The sequence below is a fragment of the Artemia franciscana genome, unplaced genomic scaffold (assembly GCF_032884065.1).
Source record: "Artemia franciscana unplaced genomic scaffold, ASM3288406v1 Scaffold_1644, whole genome shotgun sequence".
NCBI classification, from domain to species: Eukaryota; Metazoa; Arthropoda; class Branchiopoda; order Anostraca; family Artemiidae; genus Artemia; species Artemia franciscana.
This window is the reverse complement of record NW_027062904.1, coordinates 37585-60019: the sequence shown is the minus strand read 5'-3', so window position 1 is coordinate 60019 and position 22435 is coordinate 37585. Positions and strand designations below refer to the sequence as shown.

Genomic DNA, 22435 nt, shown 5'->3' with positions numbered 1-22435 from the left:
GTTCTTTGAAAATCTCTTTAAAGATAACATTGGAAACATAATCTGAACTAGAAGCCCTTCCCCCTATGCATATTTTCATATTATTCACGTGTTTCAGTTTATCTTCGCTAAAATTCAATTTACCATGGATATAAAATCAAACGGGAAGATATCAAGACAGGACAATAAAGAAATTAGTTGTTTTTTAAATCTCAAATTATGATGCAAAACAAATGGCTCTAGCATAGACTAGCAAAGTCGAAACTTAAAACGAAGAAAAATTACTGTTCCGCTGTATATGGAACATATTTTTCAAAAATCGTTTAATGGTACTATGTTACCATGGGACTTTGTCTGTTCTTTTCTTCATTGCACCTAGAGCTGATATCGATACGAGAGAAACAATACAGTCGGAAATAAAAATTTATTAGGCTTACTTCTAATTATTATATCTCTTATTTAGCTTGTCAAAATATGTTCCAGTTCCGGTATTTTGAATAGTGCAAAATGGCCCTTGTCTTGGGCTACGTCTATTCTAGTGCCTTTATTTAAAAAGGAGGATAGATTAGACCATGAGAATTATAGAGGTGTAAGCCTAAGTAATTTACTTAGTAAGGTTTTTGCTAAGATATTATGTCGTAGGATAGATAGTTGGATAGACCAAAATAAACTTTTATCAGATTTGCAGGCAGGGTTCAGAAAAGGCTATAGTCCTATAGATCAGTTTTTATTTTATCAGGGATGACTAGGAAACAGGTTAGGAGAAAAGAGGGCGTTTTGTTCCATTTTTTGATTTAAAGGGAGCGTTTGATGGAGTGGATAGAAGTTTAATTATAGATTTGTTGTTAGGACTAGGACTACCAAGCCTTATAAGAAATCGTTTTTTTCTGTAATTTAAACAAGAAAAATTTGCAATAATTTACACTATGCTGCTGAAATTTTTGACTATATTTAGGTGCAAGATCAGAATTTTAACTATCCCAGTATATTTTGGAATGTTCACTAATTTACATACAAAGAAAGTTACGTTTATTATATTTCCCCAAAAATTAGCATTCTTAGGTGAGACGGGCGTTAAACATAAAATACAATCCGTTAACTTTCATTAATGTAAACTTTTACGAAATTTTGGATAATTCCATTTTCTTTCTTTAGTATTCAGGGAATCAGCTTGAGCATTGTATACATAAGATAGTTCTTTTGTGTGGAATAAGGTAGAATAAAAATGGTCAAACATGGAAATCTGGAAAGTGAGATTAAGATTGTGCTACAAATTCAAATGTTCTAGATATGAAGGAGAAGATAAACAACTTAAAAGCGCTCAGCTTTTATTAGGATGTGAAGGTAGTTTATTGGTAAAAGTTCTACCCTCAGCTGTATTTACCAGCTAGATATCTCTTATTGGATGCAGATCAGAGTCATCTACTCTTTAATTAGATCAACATTTAAAAAGATTTACAAAAAAAAAGTTTTAAAGAAGAAATGTCTACTTGCCCCCTTTGTAAAGATGAGAATGACGATTCGGTGCATTGCTTTACCCAGTTCCTGGGATTTCAACGGTAAAGAAAGGTAAAGTAAAAAAAAAATATATAGTTTAAACTTCAAAAATATCTTAAAAAGTACGTGTCCACAGTTTATCACTAGAACAGCAAGGTATAAGGAAAATATGTGTATTAAAAGGAAATCTTATTTTATTTATTAATCTTAGTGTTTTATTCTTATATGAATTTGAAGAGCAGAGATCGCTGATGTACACTTATTTTATTTGTGCTTCTTTGTGTACCTGGTCGTTTTTGGCTTTAACTACACTTTATCTTTTCGTTTTCTTACTTTTCTTGCTTGTGACCCTAAAGGTGGTTTTTACTTGTCCTTTGTCCGGACTAACAGGGTATGAGAAAAAGTGTACATCTATAGTCCATTTAAAACCGCTCTTAGAGTTGGTGGTAGCCGGGAAAAATCACAATTAGTGATAAGGAAAGAGTTAAAGAGAAATGGGCAGAACGTCCAGAAATTAAACAAAAAAAAAGTTTTTTTAAATGAAAGTAAAAAGCGACATTAAAACTTAAAACGAACAGAAATTACTCCGTATATGAAAGGGACTTTTCCTCCTCAACACCCTGCTCTTTACGCTAAAGTGTTTTACTAATTTAAAATGTAGGGTTAAGAGAAAGAGTCAAACTTTAGCGCAAAGAGTGGGGCGTTGAGGAGGAAAATCTCCTTTCATATTCGGAATAATTTCTGTTCGTTTTAAGTTATAATGTCGCTCCTTACTTTCATTTAAAAAAAACTTGTTTTTTTTGTTTTGAAATAGTAAAGCAAATGCTTATTACGGAAATTGTTTCAGATAAGATGGACTAAAGGTAAGAAAAAAGGTAAAGGATACGGCATTAGACTTTACAGTCCGTACCGGAGGTGCTGATCTCCGTTTCTTGGCGCTTTAGCCAGGAAGTGTAATGGGGGGTTAGGGGCCAGCCATCCTGTGCTTTCGCACACCCTTCCTGTTTACCTTCCCCAGATTTCTCCAGGTACCCATTTAGAGCTGGGTCGACTCTGGCTAAGCTTACAGAGTCACGCCACTGACCCCCGTCCCAAACTGAAGAATTGGGTACACTGGGATTTGAACCCGCGTCCTCTCAGACAAGGGATCCTGAATCCAGCGCACCAACCCATTCGGCCAGTATGGACTACGAAGCATTAACTGTGAAATAAATAAAAATTACATGCAAGTACTTGCCTCATAGTACTACTTGAGTAGAAAAATGGCCATTGATATACTTTTATCCAAAATTAGAACTGGAGACATTAAAGGATCGTTGTAGGCAGATGAATTGAAAACTTGCAATTTTAGACACGTTTTTTCAAGGAGGTGGACCTTCATCGAGTTCCCTGTGTGTATTCATAAAGATGTGAACGTTTTAGTATATTAATTGATAACCTATTGTAATTCATTACTTATTTACAGATAACCGCAAGTTCAAAATATAGAATATCAAAGGATGGAAACCTTACCATTACCGAAGTATTTCCTAGTGATTCTGGAAAATACGAGTGTAACGATCAAGAATCATCAAATGTAGATCATATCCTCTATGTTGAAGGTAAGTGCTTTCCAACGATAACTGAAAGTTATTCTTCAAATATTTTGTGCTTATGCTCCTGGCAATATATGTTTTGAATGTAATAAAATTAAATGTTTGAACGCTACATCATTGAATGGATGAAACTCAGTTTCATCCAGCTAAACAACTATATTTTGTAAATGAACTTCGCATTTTATTCTTCAGATAGTAAAATGCCTTAATCTTTGTTAAAAACCATTGAAAAAAGACAAATCACCTTTTTTTCAGTCACTTTAGACCTTTCTCTACGAAAAAGTCTTAGCAAGTATAATAAAAACTTTAAGTGAACTGATAGACCTGAAACAGTGATGGATGCAGTGATAGATGTATCTTAGATTTTTAGTGCAAGTTATAGCTATAGTGTTGTCGTCAAATTGCGTCTTTCACACTGTTTCACTGCCCAAACAGTATATCTTATGGATTCTTGGAGAGAAAATAAGTATTAAATTCTTTCCAAGGAGATGGTATTTTTATGATTTGAATGGTATTGTAAAAGCCACGTTTTGAATATGAATAATTTTAGTCTGAATACTTGATTTAATAGTCTAGGTTATGTGTCAGTTAGGCTTTAGCCTTTAGATAGCTGAAGCATTTTTGTCCTAATCATTGTTGATGTTCCTTTCCTGCTAGAAGACATATAAGCTACATAAAGGATGGTCAGTGTCACTTTGTTAGACCTACTATAAATGAACTCTAGATTGCAGGTTATATCATCCCCAAAAGAAAAACTTTGAAATTAGGTATTTAAGTTCATGGAACTGCATTTTTAATTGATATATTTGCAATCCTTCTTAAAAAACTCATTAATTAAGTCACTAATGTTGATTATTTAACAAAAGTAAAGTTATTGAAGTTTCAAGGTTTTCATTAATTTTACAGTTAAAAAGTATAGAGGAAGGCTTGAGTCTAGTTGTGGGAGAGGGGGTCATTTTATGTTTAATTAATAGTTATAATTTTTAAATCTATATGATATTGCAGTGAATGGCTCTAAGTGGGGCTGCTCTCCTTACGCTAGATTGAAACTGCCGTTTCCAGATGGAATCTAATTAAAACTAGGCCTTTTCGCTCACAAAAACGGTAAAACAGGCTGGTTATATTATTTTGTGGGAAGTTGGGTTTTGATATCCAGGTTCTGCAAAATTGATCCAACGTACCAAATAATGTTCAAAGTGTTGACTATCCTCACATGTTTAAAAGTATTGTTAAGAAAATGTATTATGTCATATTACGATAAAAAAAAATTTGTTCCATCCCAGATCATATATTTTTCCCCTTTTGGGTGGCTTAATATGAATTTACATGTTTGATTGTTTTTTATGTCCTTTTGTGAATGTAGTTCCTATATTTGTTAGAATTAGAAGGATTCCAACAGCTATTGACCCTCAGTGTTGGTTTTCCATACTAATTGTTTTCCATCTTTTAATTTTTTTTTCTTTTATAAATAAATTATTGGATATTTTATTCACACAGGCTCCCTAGATTTTAATGACTTACTATTTTTGCAGGATTTTTTTCCTTGGTTTTGTTTCCCTAATAAATTGGTCCTTCTCTGATATTAATTTATTAGACCATGAAGTAGCATTGTGAAATGCTAATTAAATGAGAATCAAAGAAATTAAATATAATTGTACTTGTTTAAAATAGTGGGGTCATTTGTTCCGATATTGCTTATAACCATCATTAAGTGTAAAAGCACAATGTGTGTGGTTTTTAATGATTCAAAGACCATTATGCCCTGACTGGAGTTTATAAACGACAGATCCTGTGTGAGCTTGCCCTCGGTTTGCTATTTAGGGTTTCAGATTCAAGCTTTTTCAATTAAGCTCAATGTCCATTTAATCGATGAATGTTGGAAAAAGGGTATGAATTCTAGTTGGTCATTTTAAGTTTAGTGGAAATAATTTTAGTGTATATTATGGACTATTATGAGCTAATTTATATACTATGGGTTGCTTCCCCATAGCAGCATAATATTTTTAGGCATGAATATATAATGAGCTGTAGGCAATAGGTTTGGGACTGTCTGTGCGGGAATTTACCCCTTGTTGATAGAAGAGCATCGCCAAGTGCTGAAAACCATGTTGTGACCAAGATGGGCCAAGGATTGCACAAAGTCTCCAATCATACTGGAGGTCCCAGGGAGTTCTTGCTGTCCGGTTCTAAGTCGGACTAAGCCTCTCGATGTAGATTTGAGAAGATATGTTGGTTCCCATCCTGCACTGATATCCAGGATCACTGCTTTTCCTGATGCCAAAATAATTTCAGTGATTTAAAGAACATGAAAATTAGAACTTGGAATGTTACGACGTTAAAATAGAACTATCGTATCACGTATCGACATTTTGACTTACGAATTCAGACAGTTTGAACTGGACTTACTAGAGTACTCCAAAATTCGTATCCTAGGGTTAGGAAGCATGAAATTAGGTGATATAGAATTTGTTTACTCAGGAAAGAAGCATGGGGTACATAGACAGGGAATAGGGCTCATGATGAATAAAGAAGCTGCTAAGTCTTGTTTAAGCTCTGAAGGTATTAATAATAGAATACTTATTGCTCAACTCCAGAATATGAGTTATAGTAGTATATTTCAATGTTGGACCGTCCTGGCCGAGTTGGTTAGTGCGCTGGATTCGGGATCCTTTGTCTGAGAGGACGCGGGTTCAAATCCCAGTGTACCCAATTCTTCAGTTGGGACGAGGGTCAGTGGCGTGACTCTGTAAGCTTAGCCAGAGTCGACCCAGCTCTAAATGGGTACCTGGAGAAATCTGGGGAAGGTAAACAGGAAGGGTGTGTGAAAGCACAGGATGGCTGGCCCCCAACCCCCCATTGCACTTCCTGGCTGAAGGGCCAAGAAACGGAGATCAGCACCGCCGGTAGGGACTGTAAAGTCTAATGCCGTATCCTTTACCTTTTACCTTTACCTTACCAACTGAGGTAGATACTAGTGACTCAGATGAATTTTAATTACAGTTACAGGAGCAAATAGACAGGGTGATATATAGAAATATTGTGTTTTTACGTGGAGATTTTAACGCCGAGATTAGTAGAAATAGGGATAGATGGTATCATAGCCTAGGTAAATTTAGCGGTGGAAAAGAAAATAGTAATGGCTACAGACTTTGCAATTTCCTTGGTATAACAACCTAGTTATAACCAGTACGGTGTTTGATCATAAAATGGCTCATAAAATGACATGATATTCGTGTGATCTTAAGACAGCAGACCTTATTGATTATGTTATTGTATACCGAAGACTAGCGGGATCAATACTAGATACTAGGGTAAGCAGGAGTGCTTTTATTGATGTTAAAGTAAATATCTCTATTTAGTAGTGTCTAGGGTTAATTCAAAGCTGGAATTTCGGAAGTGTAACTACCTCCTGGGAAGTCATTATGTTGGTAGACTCCAGTATGAAAATTTGAGAGAAACTTTCAAGGAACATCTTAAGGAACTTGAGAGTTTAAAATTTGATAATGTGGAAAATGGAAGGAATAATTTTAGAAAAACAATTTGTGAAGTTGCTGATGGTGTCTTAGGGAATAAAGTTAAGACTGCAGCTAGGAATATTAGTGAAAATACTCCGAGTGATAGATCATATGAAAACAAAATGAATGTAAGGAAATTGGAGAACGCATTAAAATATGAAGTAAGAATTTGTGGAGTGAGAAATTGGAGAAACCATTAAAATATGAAATAAGGAGGTGTGAAGTGGGAGTCATGGATAAAATTGCTGAGGATCTCGTAGATGCAGCTAGGTGGCATAATACTGAAATATTATACTGGCATATTAATAAACTGAGTGGAAACGGTTTATCCGGATGTGTCCTAGTTAATGTAAGAATGAGGCCACAATAAATGATAAGGACAGACTTAAAGATAGATGGGCGGAACATTTTGAGAATTTGCTAAACCGAGATACAGTTGAAAGAAAAGATATAGAGAAAAATGCAAAAGTTTATGATACCTTTGATATAAACGAAGATTTTTTTGTGAGAAAGAATTAGCGACAATACTAAATGGATTTAAAAATTATAAGACTTCAGGTGCTCATAGTGTGGCAAATTACCCAACGATTTTAGGAAAACCTTAATTAAACCACTGTATAAGAAGAGTGATAGGAGTGAGTGTCGTAATTATCCAGGCATTTGTCTGGTCTCTGTATGTAGCAAATTACTTACTAGTATGATACTTTTATGAGTGAGAAATACTACAGAAAAAGTATTAAGAGAATAACAGTATGATTTTATAAAAGGTAGAGGATGGGTCGACCAAATTTTTACTCTTAGGTTAATAATTGAAAAGTGCCTTAATTGTCAAACACCTTTGGTCCTCAGTTTTAATGATTATGAACAGGCGTTTGATTCTGCTGATAGCAGAGCTTTAAAAACGTTCTTATCCTTGTATGGTATACCAGACAAATACATAAAATGAGTAGTACTATGTGCGAGAATAACACTGCTGCAGTTAAGGTGGGAAATGAGGTTATGAGCTAGTTTTGTATTAAATCAGTAGTATTAGGTGTAGGCTATATATATATATATATATATATATATATATATATATATATATATATATATATATATATATATATATATATATATATATATATATATATATATATATATAATATTCCGCTTAAGGAACTCGCTAGGATCGACTGTTGAAAGTCAGGACAAACAAATTTCAAAACCGATTTCGAGGGATTGCAGTTTGTGGGTATCGGATTAAAAAGATAGATAACAGGGTTATCGAAGGTCACAAGGTTTCCTTCAGTGAGGGGGGACAGTTAAAAGGGGTACAAAACAATTTTTCCAGGGTGGTATAACAGTGTACCAACTCAATTTATATGGGTCGGATGGCGGGCAAAAATTTATGACAATTTTCTAGAAAAGCTCTGATTTTTTCAAAATGTTATTTCATGTAACACCTAAGATTAGATTTAGATTTAGTTATATTTTGTATATACTTTGAGGTATATATAAAATGTACATATACACTTTATGCATTGGATCGTTTTTATTGCTTAGTTTGAGGTCATAAATAAACAAAACAGTGCTGATGACCTAGTCTCTGATTTATAGCCTTTTGTTTTTACTTAAATTTTAAAGTTACGTAGCCTTTTGTTTTTGCATAAATTCTGTTGGGGGGTATCGACATGCAATTCCAACAGTAAACTTAATCATAATTGGTCTTCTCTATTTTACGATCTTATGATAGAGTTACGATTCTTATGATTTATAACTTATGTATTTTCTATGTTGATTGTGTTATGTTATGGATCTTTTGATTATGTTCTTATGATTGTAAAAAACTACTTATTTTTGTTCATAAGATTTTCTTCTCTTTTCTCTTTTTCCCCTTATGCTATGCTCTTTCATTTTGGAATCTGCGCCTATTTTTTCGGTAGGTAATAAATAAATTGAAATGAATTGTTATAAAGCAGGTGGTTGTCCAATTTTATTTCAATTTCCAGGTTTGACGGAATTGAGCACTATGATCGTGGAAGAAGAAGACGGGTCAATTACATTGGGCTGTAAGGCAGATGGTAAATGGCTTACTGCAGGCCAACCTGAAATTAAATGGCACAAATTCAGTAAGCGGAAAGCATTAGATGACGGATACGTTGAAGTATGTTCAATCTTTTCTCGTAAATTCCCGAAAATTTGTTCAGTAAAATTCTAAATTCTAAATTTTAGTAATTTTATTTGAAAGTCATTTACGTCCTGCTCCTTACTGTCTACTATATATATATATATATATATATATATATATATATATATATATATATATATATATATATATATATATATATATATATATATATATATATATATATATGTACATTCTTTTCCTCCCACTCGAAATAACAAATTTCATTAAGATCTGATCACTCGTTCGTAAGTTGAAAATGCCTCATTTTTTCAAATTTTTTAGAAATCACCCCCAAATCACCACCTCCGTTTTGATTATGTCAATCAATTATCTAGTAGCTCTATTTATTTTCCCAACCATGTTTCATCCCCATCTCTCCACTCCAAGTTTCATCCTGATCTCTCCTCTCTAATTTTTATTAATCCTCCTCCACCCCCACCTCCCAACCTCCCCAAAGAGAGTGGATCTGGTCCGTATAGGTCAACAACGTATCTAGGACTTCTGCTTCTTCTTCCCACCAAGTTTCATCCTGATCTCTACTCTCGAAGTGTTTCCCAAGGATTCTGGTTTCCCCATCCAACTCACCCCAACGTCACTGGATTCAGTTGAGCTTTATAATCAAAGCTCTCAGACACGAGGCCCTTCTAAATATCAAGTTAAAATTAAGATTTGATTACCTGTTTGTAAGTTAAAAATACCCCAGTTTTCTAATTTTACTGAACTACCACTACCCCAAAGAAAGTAAATCTGGTGTGGTTATTTCAATCACGTACCTAGGATTTTTGCTTATTCTTCCCACCAAGTATCACGACCTCCCAACCATAAGCGTGTTACAAGATTTAAAATTTCCTCCTCCAACTCCCTCTGATGTCAAGGGATCTGGTCAGCATTTAAAGTAAAATCTCTGAGACACGAGGTCCTTCTAAATATTGAATTTCATTTAGATCCGTTGTCCTGTTCTTAAGTTAAAAATACTTAATTTTTTCTAATTTTTCAAGATTACCAAATAATATCCCCCCTCCTACCTCCCTCAAAGAGATCGAATCAGTTTTGGTTATTTCAATCATATATGTAGGACTTGTGCTTATTCTTCCCACCAAGTTTCATCCCGATCCCTCCACTCTAAGCGTTTTCAAAGATTTCCGGTTCTCCCTTTTCCCAACTCCCCCTAACGTCAACAAAACTGGTCGAGATTTGAAAGAAAAGGTCTGAGTTACTTGGTCCTTCTAAATATCAAATTTCAGTAAGATCCGATCACTCATTCGTATGTTAGAAATACTTAATTTTTCTAATTTTTTACAGATTAACCAAATCACCCCCCCCCTAAAAAACTCCTTCAAAGAGAGTGGATCCTTTCTGTTTATGTCAATCATGTATCTAGGAGTTGTGCATGTCCTTCCCACCAAACTTCATCTCGATCTCTCCATTCTAAGCGTTATACAGGATGTCCAGTCCCCCTACTCCTCCCAATTTCACTGGTTCCAGTCAGGATTTAAAATAAGAGGCCTGAGTTACAAGGTCCTTCTGTATACCAAATTTCATTAAGATCCTATCACTCGTTCGTAAGTCAAGAATACCTCATTTTTTTCAAAATTTTTCCAAAATAACCCCATCACCCCAACCCCCCCCCCCCCAAAGAGAGTGGATATGTGTCAGTTATGTCAATTACGTATCTAAGACTTCTGCTTGTTTTCCCCACCAAGTTTCATCTCGATCTCTCCACTCTAAGTGTTTTCTAAGAATTCAGGTTTCCCTCTCCAACTCCCCCAATGTCACCAGATCTGGTCGAGATTCAAAATAAGTGCTCTGACACAATGTTCTTCGAAATCTTAAACTCTCATTAAGATCCCATCACCCGTTCGTCAGTTAAAAATACATTTTTTTCTAATTTTTTCGAATTAAATGGCCGCCCTCTCCCACAGATGGTCAAATCGGGGAAAAGACTATTTCTAGTTTAATCTTGTCTGGTCCCTGATACGCGTGCAAAATTAATCTTCCTAGCTTATCTGGAAGTGCCCAAACCAGCAAAACCAGGACAGACAGACCGACAGAAATTGCCATCGCAATATGTCACTTGGTAAATTCCAAGCGCAATAAAAACACGTTTTTGGCCTGAGCAGGTTTTACTTGCTAGTACAATTCCTCTTTTTATGTGTCTGTCATAAATTTCTTGAGATTAATCACTTGTGTCCTAATTACTCAAATAAGAAAGTGCTGTATTTTATGTTAACAGATTTAATAGTAAATAGTATAAAAAGGCAACAAGTAGATTTTCACAATGGGAAAAAGCATACATCCTAAGATAAAAACAACCCAAAAGTGTATTGCTGTGTTCTTATTTTGAACTCCCTATCTTGAAAAATTTGATGATATCATGCCCCCCTAAGGTTCTTGGCTGCTTGTTTGATGTTTTGGTTATTGATGTGCAATACCCCGACCCTGAAAGGTAGATTTCTTCTTAATTTGAAGAGGGGTTTAAAGCCAAAACAAAATATGAAATATGAGTAAACAAAATTTTCTTTGAAATTTTATGTATGAATTGACATTGAGAAATCTTGTCTCATTTATCCCATATTGTTATAGGTTCCTGATGGTATATGGCCTTCTAAGGTACCCGTTGGTATTAGATAATATTATTAAATGATAAAATAGAAGTCATAATAATGTTTGTGTGAGACTAAATTGAGCGCAAATAATGACACAGTCGAAAAGTATATAATGTCTAGTATTTATTTGTAACCGAAGTTTCACCCATTCGACAAATTCTACGTATCTGCTTAGGATCTAACCTGTAACCTATTTTAGTCTCTTTGGAAGCCCAATGACTTGGGCTCCTAGCCCCTATCCCTCCCCATATGTCAGGATTTCCGGTTATACACATAATGGTACTTATCTGTTAGTTAGTACACAGATCTACAGGTACGGGTTTGAAACAACTGAGACTCTTGGGAGATTGATAGGATAAATATAATTTTGGCTTTATAATTGCACATTGGGTAGGGAGGGTTAAGTATAGTTTTACTGGATGTAAAATGTAGCATAATTTAACCAAAACACCAGCTACATATTTATCAAAATATAGCTCTAACATAGTTTTTCATTGCGCCGAAGCTAATTGTCTTCGCATATAAACAGAAATGAACGAGTTATTGACCTATTTTATAGATCTAAATTCTCGAATATGTACTGGCTAATAGATAAGTACCCACATAATTCCTAGTCAACTGGTTTGTTTTGGTGAGTCCCCATGCTAAATTCCAAGGAAACGAGATAAAAAAAATAGTGTGTGTACACGTCTGGCTCTGATAAAAGTAGATACAACAAAAGCAAACTAGGCTCATCTACTGTTTAATAAAATCTGTTTTGGCAGACAAGAATACAACTAATGCTCGAATTTATGAAAGATTTATGAATTTATTAAGCCAGATAAGAAGATAAAAAAATAAAACTTGCTATACATGTACCTTGTCGGCTAATATTGAAAGAATTCTGAAATAACTAAAATGTATCTACACATTTTATAAATGGTAGGTTTTAAGAATAAAAGTAACCAATTACAATTATTTGGTTACTGAGGGAATTCTGGAACGCAGAGTAAAACACAATATGTAAGTTGGACACAAGAGTAGAGATCTTCTCATAAGATTGATTCGAAAGATCCTGTAATAAAATTTGGGTCCCCTGATGCTGTTTTGTAGGTGTCGATATGCTTTTTTTTCTGTCCTTCCTCGAATTGTAAGCAATCCTAAGCTAAAGAAGTATGTTCACATTTTTTTTTTTAATTAATCGTAAACATAGACTAAAATGTAAACACAAGCTTTTTTCAACATTTCTTCTTAAAAAAAAAAAAAATAAAAAATGTGAAACCCTACATGCCTACTGCAAGCTTCGTTGCTTCCAATCCTGTAGCTAGTGGGAAAAAAGGATGATAATATTCTGTTAATATGGGTTAAAAAGATTTCAAATTCAACCTCAGCCTCAAGAGGCCCTGTCAAGATTGTTGCCTCTATTGTGTTTTCCATTGTTGTTTTTTTACGGCAAGTCGCGTGCCATTGTAAAGCTTTGGTGGGCTAATCTTTCGTAACAGAATTATTGGTTACGCCTATTTTTAGTTGTAGTACGTGCGGTGGAAACCCTGAGAGATCTAGGGACTCTATAAATTCAGATGCATAATTAAACGCTTCATTTGGTTCCAGAACTGTATCGACTGACTTGTAAATTACTTCCTGGTCTCGAATCTTGGTCAAAATAATATTGTTGGTTTCGTGGATGTCTTTATTCTTGGCTGCCAAAATTGCTTGTTCACTGAGCCATTTATGATTTTTATAATTGGTTAGAATATTCGGAAATACCTTTTCAACCGATTCATTTTTTGACGTCACTAAGTTACAGAATTCAGCAAGCAGTTCCATACGTCCTGAAATTGTGTCTACTGGGAGCTTTCCGTTTCCAATTGCCAGCAATTGATCTGAAAATATTTCACCAGTGTCATCGTTTTGCAATCGGACACGCATATTTATAATTAATTTTAATGTCTTTACGTGTGCCCATAAATTAGAATTTTTCAGGCATTCATTTCGTCCGCAGGGGTTGATCTAGGTATTATTGGTAATGTTTGCCTGAAATCTCCCGCAAGCAATATTAATGTGCTGCCAAAGGATTTCGAATTTCCTCGCAAATATCGCAATGATTGCTCCAAAGACTCGAGTGACTTTTTGTCTGCCATTGTGCACTCGTCCCAATTAATAAGTTTGCATTGCTGCAACACTTTACCAGCTATTCTGGCTATTCCGAACGACACAATTGCCAACGCTATCTCATTTTTTGATCAAATTGATGACAGAATCAATTCTATCACAAACGTTTTACTAATATCTCCCGGCGCGTCCAAAAAGAAGATTTCTCCAGCGTTGTTATCTACACACTGCATTATCTTATCATAAATTTGTTTTTGCTCAGACGTTAACTTAGAAATATTATTTTGTACATACGAAAATAGATCACTCGTGCTGTAACCTTTATTAACGATCCAATTCTACACATGTCAAATCAGCAACGTTACGATTAGGTAAAGGCATTCCCAAATCCTGAAGAGGTTTGTTAGCCATACATACTCACAAATCTTCAATAATAACTAAAGTGTAGTTATAAATTTCTGATGTATAATCAAAGGCCATATCTGACGTCTCTAAAAGTTTTTGATGGAATATATCCTCGGCCATTTTCGATTTATATTTCTTCCATAACTCTGTAGGAGCTGAATGAGAGCAAATTGTTTGTGTGATTCCAAAGAATACACGAATTTGACTTGGAGTTGACGTTTCGATCAAGTCATTGATGCAGTTATCCCAGTGTTGGTTATTCTCCAATAAATTTTTAGTTTGGCATGCACTACGGTAAGCGTCATGTATAGTACCGTTTATAGTTCTGAAATACTCAAAGGACATCGGACCGGGTTAATTCACCAAAGGCAGGTGGAGAAAGAAGCATTCATGTTGATTGGGGTGAATGGTGTAGAGTCTTCTTATCATGTTATCTTTGAAGATGGTAGGCTGGCCATCGACTGACTTATCATGTTTTGACGTTCAAATGATTTATTTTTAGTATTCCACGTGTAAAACAAAGACACTTCAGTATACAGCATTTGTTTTGCAAAATAATCATTTTGACATATCGAAAAGAAAGCAGTTAACTTTGTACCGGCGGATTTAGGACTCTTTGTTGCACATTGGATTCCGAGAAACAAACACGTTGACCATTCTGTAAACGTACCACTAAGTGAACAACAGCTGGACTTCGTTCATGTACTGGAAATGAAAGAATTTGCCAAACAGCTTCATTACTGCTTGTTTATCTTCCAGCCTGATATTGTACGATTTCATCGATATCACTGGTTTTGGAGTGCAAGCCAAAAACTGCCATGTCGATGCCTTTGTTGACGTATTTACATATGTATTTGATTGCCTTTACGGAGTTACAGTATTCAACGTTTATGTGTGCATTAAATGTTTTTGATAATAAAGGAGAATATGGAACAACCCACTGGTTATCTACTTCGTTGGTGGTACCGTTATGCTTCTTTATTATTTCTGTTTTACCGCCATCTTCAGTAGATCTTCTTCTATATACTGGGTAACCATCATTGCCGGTAATTGTGTTGGGTACTAAAAGTCGAGGATATTGCTTTGTGCACCTTCTTTTGGCTATGCTTGGTGATTTTTCATCCAGTGCCCATCATTACCGGTAATTGTGTTGGGTACTAAAAGATGAGGATATTGCTTTGTGCACTTTCCTTTGGCCATGGTGATTTTTCATCCAGTGCACCACAAGCTTCATGTATTATATTTTTCACCACAATATCATTTAAGCCCTTATCGACATTTTCATCAGGTATTTCAGTGGAAATCAAATCGTCAATTTTATTAGAGGTAATTTTATCATGTAGACAGATTAGTATATGTGCGTGGGGTAATCCTTGTTTTTGCCATTCCACTGAGTACATCCAGCATCGCACTGAGCCAAAGATTTGAAGTCTAACTATGTAGTTTATCAGTGATTTCAACTTTTGCTGGAAGACACGGGCCGTAATATCATGTCTGTGAGCCGGCGATTGTCCTTGAAGTAAAAGCTCTTGTCTCGTCCCAAGATTGATTACATGTAAATGTAATAAATAAATCCGGACCACCATTTAGACGAACATACGCAATAGCATCTTGAGCATATTCATGCATATGACGGGGACTGACAGCATGTGACGAAGGTAAAATTGTTAATCTTCCAACGTTAGTGGTATTACCGTCATTTACAACTGCATCTTGCAAATGAATGTGTTGTTCAGAGCCGAGCTTGGTCTGATTCAGATGGATAAATAGCAAACGTTCTGATTCAATATTTGCATACATATGAAAGATGTATTGATGAAACAATTGACGGCATTTAAAAATATAATTATCTTCATTGTGACGAATCATTAGTCGATAGGAATAATAATTCATTGTGCTGCACTTCTTGTCCCTTTGTTTGTTAGTGGATGGATCTATCAATTTATTATTAAAGTAATAGCCGTCGGCTCCATCCCAAAAAATGATAGGATATTGTAGTGCATCGTAGCGTCGATGAGTTTCAGGAATTTTACCAACTGAGCGTTTCGCTTGTGAAGAACATTATCTCGAGGTAAAAACTGATCACCGACAATAACGATTGCCACTTCATCGATAGTTCGAGCATTGTATCTACGCACATGTTTGCCAGTGGGCATTTTGTCAGCGTATATAACAATTTTATGAGCATCAGTAAGCATCATATTGATTGCTGTTTTGAACAGGCGCACTAACCATTATTATCGTGGAAAAGATGTTGCAATTGGGAAACGATAGTCCTTTCAAAGTTGGAAGAAATTTGGTAACGTGCATTCAATTCAGAATTGCCATCACTGATGAAGTACGGTTGTAAAAATTTATGATTTTCACCTGAGAATGGTAGAAGGGACTCTGCTCTATGATAAATTTGCCCTTTAATTTGAAAGTAAGCATAAATTGATCTTGATTTTCGATTTGAGCACCAAACGACGCTACTCAAGCTATTATCATTGGAAAGGCAGCACTTGAATTCCAGTAGATTAGTCACGCATTGCGTTTGCAATAGAGTGACACGCCTTATTTGTTTTACCTTCTCTATCAGCTGCAAGCCTGGTTTCACGTTGCTCTGGTAGTTACTCGAAACACCCTCTTTTTTTACTTTCTCTTTCAGTATTAAGTTTGGTTTCTTGTTGCTCTGGTAGTTCCTCGACAAGCCTTCTTTTTCCCCTTTCTCTGCCAACTGCAAGTCTAGTTTAACGTTCCTCTCGTGGTTCCGCGACACGCCTTCGTTGACGTAAATTGCACATTCCTAATCTGTCCTTCCTCTTTGAACCGCAAGCCTGGTTTTGTGTTGCTAGAGGGTTTCGTCCTGGTGTTTATTTTTTGTAACATTCTAGGATAATTTCTTTTTGCCATTAATTGACACTTGGACAAATTTTCTTTGAGCACTAAGCATTCTAAAGTTCAACAATTTCTCATAAATTTCAAAATTTGAGTTTTCTGTTTTAAGGGTTTCGAATTACTTTGATCCATTGCCAAAATATATTGAAATATTTGTGCAATTACCAGTATTTTACATTTTAAGCAACTTAATACACTGAAATAGTCTCAATTTTTTAATAGTTATTATTCAAAAAAAAAAATTATTGAATACTTAACTAAGATAGAGTAGTAGAGAGAGAAAAAAATTGAACCTCTTTTTTTTGGTTTTTTAAAATGATTGCCATTGTGCTTAGTTTTTTTTTTTTCTTATCATTTTTTCCTTTTTACGGTTTTTTCTTTTTTGTTGTTTTTCTTTTTTGTAGTTTTTTTCTTAGCTTTTTCACTTTTATTTTTTTCCTTTTTAGTTTTTTCTTGTTTATATTTTTAGTTATTTCTTTCGCCTAAAATTTTTTTTCTTTTTCTTTGGTTTTCGTCTTTTTTTATTTTTTATTTTTTATTTTAGTTTTTTTTAATTTTGAATTTTTTTAGTTTTTTTCTTTTTAGTTTTTTTTATTTTTATAGTTTTTCTTTTTTTCTTTTTTTTATTTTAGTTTTTCTTTTGAAGTTCTTTTCTTTTTTGGTTTTTTCTTTTTCAGTTTTTCTTTGGTTTGTTTTTAGTTTTTTCTTTATTTTAGTTTTTCCATTTTCTTTTTTTTACTTTCTTCTTTTCTTATTTGCATTATTTTGTAGTTTGTTCTTTTTTTCATTTTATTTCATTTATTTCTTCTTATAGTTTTTTTCTTTTTTTTTGTTCTTTAGTTTTTTTGTTTTCTTCTTTTTTGGTTTTTCTTTGATTAGTTTTTTCTTTTTTTTTTCTTTTTAGTTTTTTTAGTGTTTTGCCTTTTTTAGTTTTTAGCTTTTTTCTTCTTTTTTTAGTTTATTTTTCTTCTTTATTTTTAGTTTTTCTTTTTTTATGGCACTTGGTATTAACCAGGTGCCATATAGCAATCACAAATTCGATCGGGCTGTCTGTCGTTCTGTCAGTCCTGGTTTGGCTATTTTAGGCACTTCCAGGTAAGCTAGGACGATGAAAGGGACCAGGTTAGCAGGCGTATCAGGGACCGGACCAGATTAAATCAGAAAAAGTCGTTTTACCGATTTTACTATCTGGGGGGGGGGAGTAGGAGGCCCGTTAATTCGGAAAAAATAGAAAAAATGAAGTATTTTTAACTCACGAACGGTTGATCAGATCTTAAAGAAATTTGATTTTTGGAAGGATATCGTGTCTCAGAGCTGTTATTTTAAATCTTGACCAGATCTGGTGACAATGAGGGGGGAGTTGGGAGGGGGAAAGCTAAAATCTTGGAAAGCACTTAGAGTGGAGGGATCGGGATGAAACTTGATGGGAAAAATAATATGATTGACACAAACGGAACGGATTCACTCTCTTTGAGGTAGTTGGGGGGGGTTAATTCTGAAAAATTAGAGCCGGAAATCTTAGAAAATACTTAAAGCAGACAGATCAGGATGAAACTGGATGGAAAGAATAAAAACCTGTTTAAGATACTTTACAGACATAACCGGACCGGATCTGCTCTTTTTGGTGGTGTTGGGGGGGGGGGGGGTAATTTGGAAAAATGAGACATTTGTAACTTACGAAGGGTGACCAGATCTTAATGAAATTTGATATTTAGATTGTGCTTTGAAGCTCTAATTTTAAATTCCGACCAGAGCAGACACAGTCGTTTGCGTTTCGACAGAGACAGCTGGCGGTTTTGATTCACGTGTTATGTGGGTTCTGATTCTGATCTTCATGTAATTTGACCCTCCTTGACTTCCGTATGTTATTTCTTTGTAACTGTTTTATTTGTGTCTTATGCTGCCTTTCCAAGAGCAAAGGTTTATTTCAAGAAACCCAAAATTATGGCAATAAATATTTTGATGAAGCCCTCCAGCATACTCATTCAATTAAAATTTAGTCAATTTTTAATTTTATTTCAGTGTTAAGAGAGTAATGTCGAGTAATCCCCAGGTTTAAGATATTTTTTTTTTTTTTTTTTGTCAAGTAGAGCTATACATGATCAAGTACTGTAAATCACTTTCAAACTTTGTGTGATTTCTTTCTTTTTCAAACAGAGAGTTCCGGATCCAAGGAGCTAAGACACTTTCTAATGGGATCTCTAGTTGAACATTTCATAAATTTTTCAACGCAACTCAGACATTTGTTTTCAAATGCGTTGTTCGTATAATGGTTCCTATTCGTACTTAGTTTGGTTAAGGGCTGGGGATGGGGCATTGTCCTCGCTAGAAGAATCGGTTTTGCCATTGATAAATCCTAAACAGTGATTATACAGTTAAATTTTGAGAAAATTTGGTAAATTTCCATTACTGGCTGCCCAGTCACCCATCCTAAAAAAAACTACTATGCCAATGGCAATACATCATCCAGATACTATGCTTGGAAAGATGCAGGAGCTTTCTATTGAATGTTGTGGCAAAAAAAAAAGTAGCCAACGTATGTTAAAAGGTCAATTCTTCATGTGATTTCAGTTAAGGAAGCACAGGATTTAAGAAAAGTCATATTCTAGAACTGAAAGAAAAGAAAGCTTGATTTAAAACTAGCGTTTAATGATTGCTATTTAGAATATGCGGGACGCCCTTGTTGAGCTGAAGACAACCAGAACCGCACTCAATAATGCAGACGATGGGGAGATGGGTGTCGAAACACTTTAAAATAGTTTTCTTTTGTATATGATTTTATATTTACTAATTTTTATAATAATTGGATTTTATATTATATGTGATTTTACATTTTATATGTAGGTCATAGAAGCTATAAGCTATAAGAAGCTATAAGCATAATTTAGGATTTATGATCATTTGTTACTTTATAATAGTGACTTGCATTATGGAAAACAAGTAGCTCTTGCAACTTGATACTGCGATCTTGCCTCTGGTAGAAAAAACACTACTAGAGAACAGTGGCATAATTTCATCAAAATCCTGGGGATGGGGGGAGGGGGCAAAATTAGAGCCAATTTACTCAAATCAAGTGAAAATGACAGTTGTAACTAAAAAATAAGCCACTTAGTACCAGCAAGAAAATTTTTAATACTATAAAAGTACTACAAAAGTACTTTTAGTACTATAACTATAGTACAGTACAATGTTTTTAAGACCTAATCACATTATGATTTTACTGATACCGAGATTTTCAGCTTATTGAATGTTTTTCTGATTGGCCAAAAATATTCCATGAAAGATTATAATTGACTTAGTTTTGTGTTAGTTAAATCTCGGTACTAGAAAAATAATATTGCGAGTAATTAGAGAAAAATATACAACTTATATTTTTCAAAGGTCTTTTGGATTCACAATAAAGCCAATATAACCTACATTTTACAGCATTGGCCAATTAGCCCCTAGACCCCACCACCCTTGATGTTTGATTTAGAGTGTCGATTCAAAAAACAATATGCAACAATTGATCTAAGGGCATGGGTGAGTTTGGATCTTGGGTCTTTACTCTCTCCTGAGGGGCTGCCCGAATTTTTCCACATGCATTACGTTTCGGAGTGCCAGTTTTTTTTTTAACTCCATTATTCTTTGCACCCACAAAGTTACATTTCGCGCTAGACGCTGCACACTTCCGGCAAACGCAGCGTGTCCCTCCTGCTGTATGTGATTTTGTATTTGGGTAATTTTTTATGAAAATAAAAAAAATATGATAAAAAAAGCTCTTTTTGGTCGTTTAAAGGCTAAAAAAGCCTTTTATATTGAGAATAGAATTTTAAAATGACCATTAAAGTAAACCGTAGGATGGAAGAGAGCTAAAGAGTGGGAAAGCAATGTGAAATAAAAACAATATGGGGGGGGGATTGCTGACAAGGGAAGAAAATCATCTAGGCTATCAAATCACAAAATATTCAATTTTTCATCACAAATATTTAACTGGTTCGTTCATGTAGGCTATAATGACGTTCTATAGTCATTATAAAACGTCATTAATTTCTTATGAGAAATAATTCTTTTCTCATAAAAATTATGATAAAAAAGCTCTTTTTGGCCGTTTAAAGGCTAAAAAAAGGCTAAGGAAGCATACCTTTAATATAGAGCATAGAATTTAAAATGACCATAAAAGGAAACCACTGGAGGGAAGAGAGCTAAAGAGTGGGAAAGCAATGTGAAAGAAAAAATATGAGGGGGAGGACTGCTGACAAGGGAAGAAAATCATATATTCTATCAAATCACAAACTATTAAATTTTTCATCAAAAATATTTAACTGGTTCGTTCCTGTAGGCCATAATGACGTTTTATAGTCGTTTTAGGGTATCAAGATGGTTTTATTTTGGCCTTGTAGCAGTGCAGCTCAATACTATCGTACAGACGGAGAAGGTTAGTTTTGTTCTCCCCCCCCCTGTTGAATTGAAAAATAAGTGTCTAAAAAGGCATTAAAACTTGTTTCGAGCACCTTGCTTCGAGGGGCTTAACCTTCGAAGATCTTCTAACCCTGTAACCCTAGAATCGGGATGAAACTGGGTGGAAAAAATAAGCACAAGTCCTAGAAACATGATTGAACTTCAAACTTAGAAGGCAACCTTCTAACCCTCTAAAGGTCTTCAAACCATGTTTGCAATACCTAATGGATTGCTATGATCTGACTCCAAAGGTTAACTTCTGAAATTTGGCATTGTCGTACAAAAAAATTAATTTTTTTCTTGTGGTGACAAATAGTGAGATCATGCCTTTAAGCAAGTCTAAGTTAGTAAGCACAAGAAGGAATCACCCCCTACCCCACACTGAGCTGAAAATCTGGAAAAAAAGTTGTAACTTTTTCGGAATAGGTATGAAGATTTGAAAAAAAAAAAATCACATTTGAGGCTTATAGTTACATGAAACAGGTCCTGTGCTAAATAAAAGCCAAAGAGATTAGTAAGATCTTAAAACGAAGATATAATCTTTAGTCAAAACAAGAAATTCGATAAAATTTTCAATTCGAGAACTTGAACTATATTCTACAAATCAAAATTAAATCAAACCCATTAAAAATCACTTGTCCCAATTTTCATCCTCATCGATTGAAGTAGGCCTACTCCATTTTCTTTAGTACGCTTCTTGAATTACTTAGTATTCAATACTATTGAATACTAAGTATTGAATTGCGCTGCTTGAAAAAAAGGAATAAAAATAAAAAATCTCATAGAACAGGCTGTTTGTTGTTTTCTTCTAAATATAATGTATGATTGCGAAGAAAAATATGATTACCGTGATCCCGAGTAAAATACTCAAACACAGGGGTAATTCCCCTGTGGGGAATTTTTAAGCTTTAATGTCACTCCTTACTTTCATTGGATTTTTTATTTAACCTCTGATGGTTTTTTAAATAATGCCTGAAAATCTAGTCACCATCCACGGAAAGATGTTCTATACAATGCAATCTCGGTAAAAATTTCCTTCGGACAATTAACATTAACATCTCCACGTGTAATATTGAGTCGGGAAAGAGAAAGTAAGAAAAATAGAAATAATTTCATAAAGAAACTCAGGCAAACTTCCCAGCGTCAAATTTCCCACGAAAAGTTCACCCCCAGAGACTTTTCTCCCCGTGGAAAATTTTACCCTTGGAAAATCTCCCAGCAGAAAAATCCACCCACCCCCCTCCCATAAAAATGTGTGCATAC

The 22435-nt window shown here is 34.6% G+C and overlaps 1 protein-coding gene across 1 annotated transcript in view; it reads left to right on the top strand.

Annotated features, from left to right (window-relative positions):
* The window catches only part of LOC136042639 (uncharacterized), a 53002-nt gene that overhangs the window by 10380 nt on the left and 20187 nt on the right, over positions 1 to 22435 (top strand). The window contains exons 2-3 of the mRNA XM_065727602.1: positions 2942 to 3077; positions 8575 to 8729. Coding sequence (XP_065583674.1) covers positions 8595 to 8729 — 135 coding nt within the window. The 5' untranslated portion in view covers positions 2942 to 3077; positions 8575 to 8594. The remainder of the gene's footprint in view (positions 1 to 2941; positions 3078 to 8574; positions 8730 to 22435) is intronic.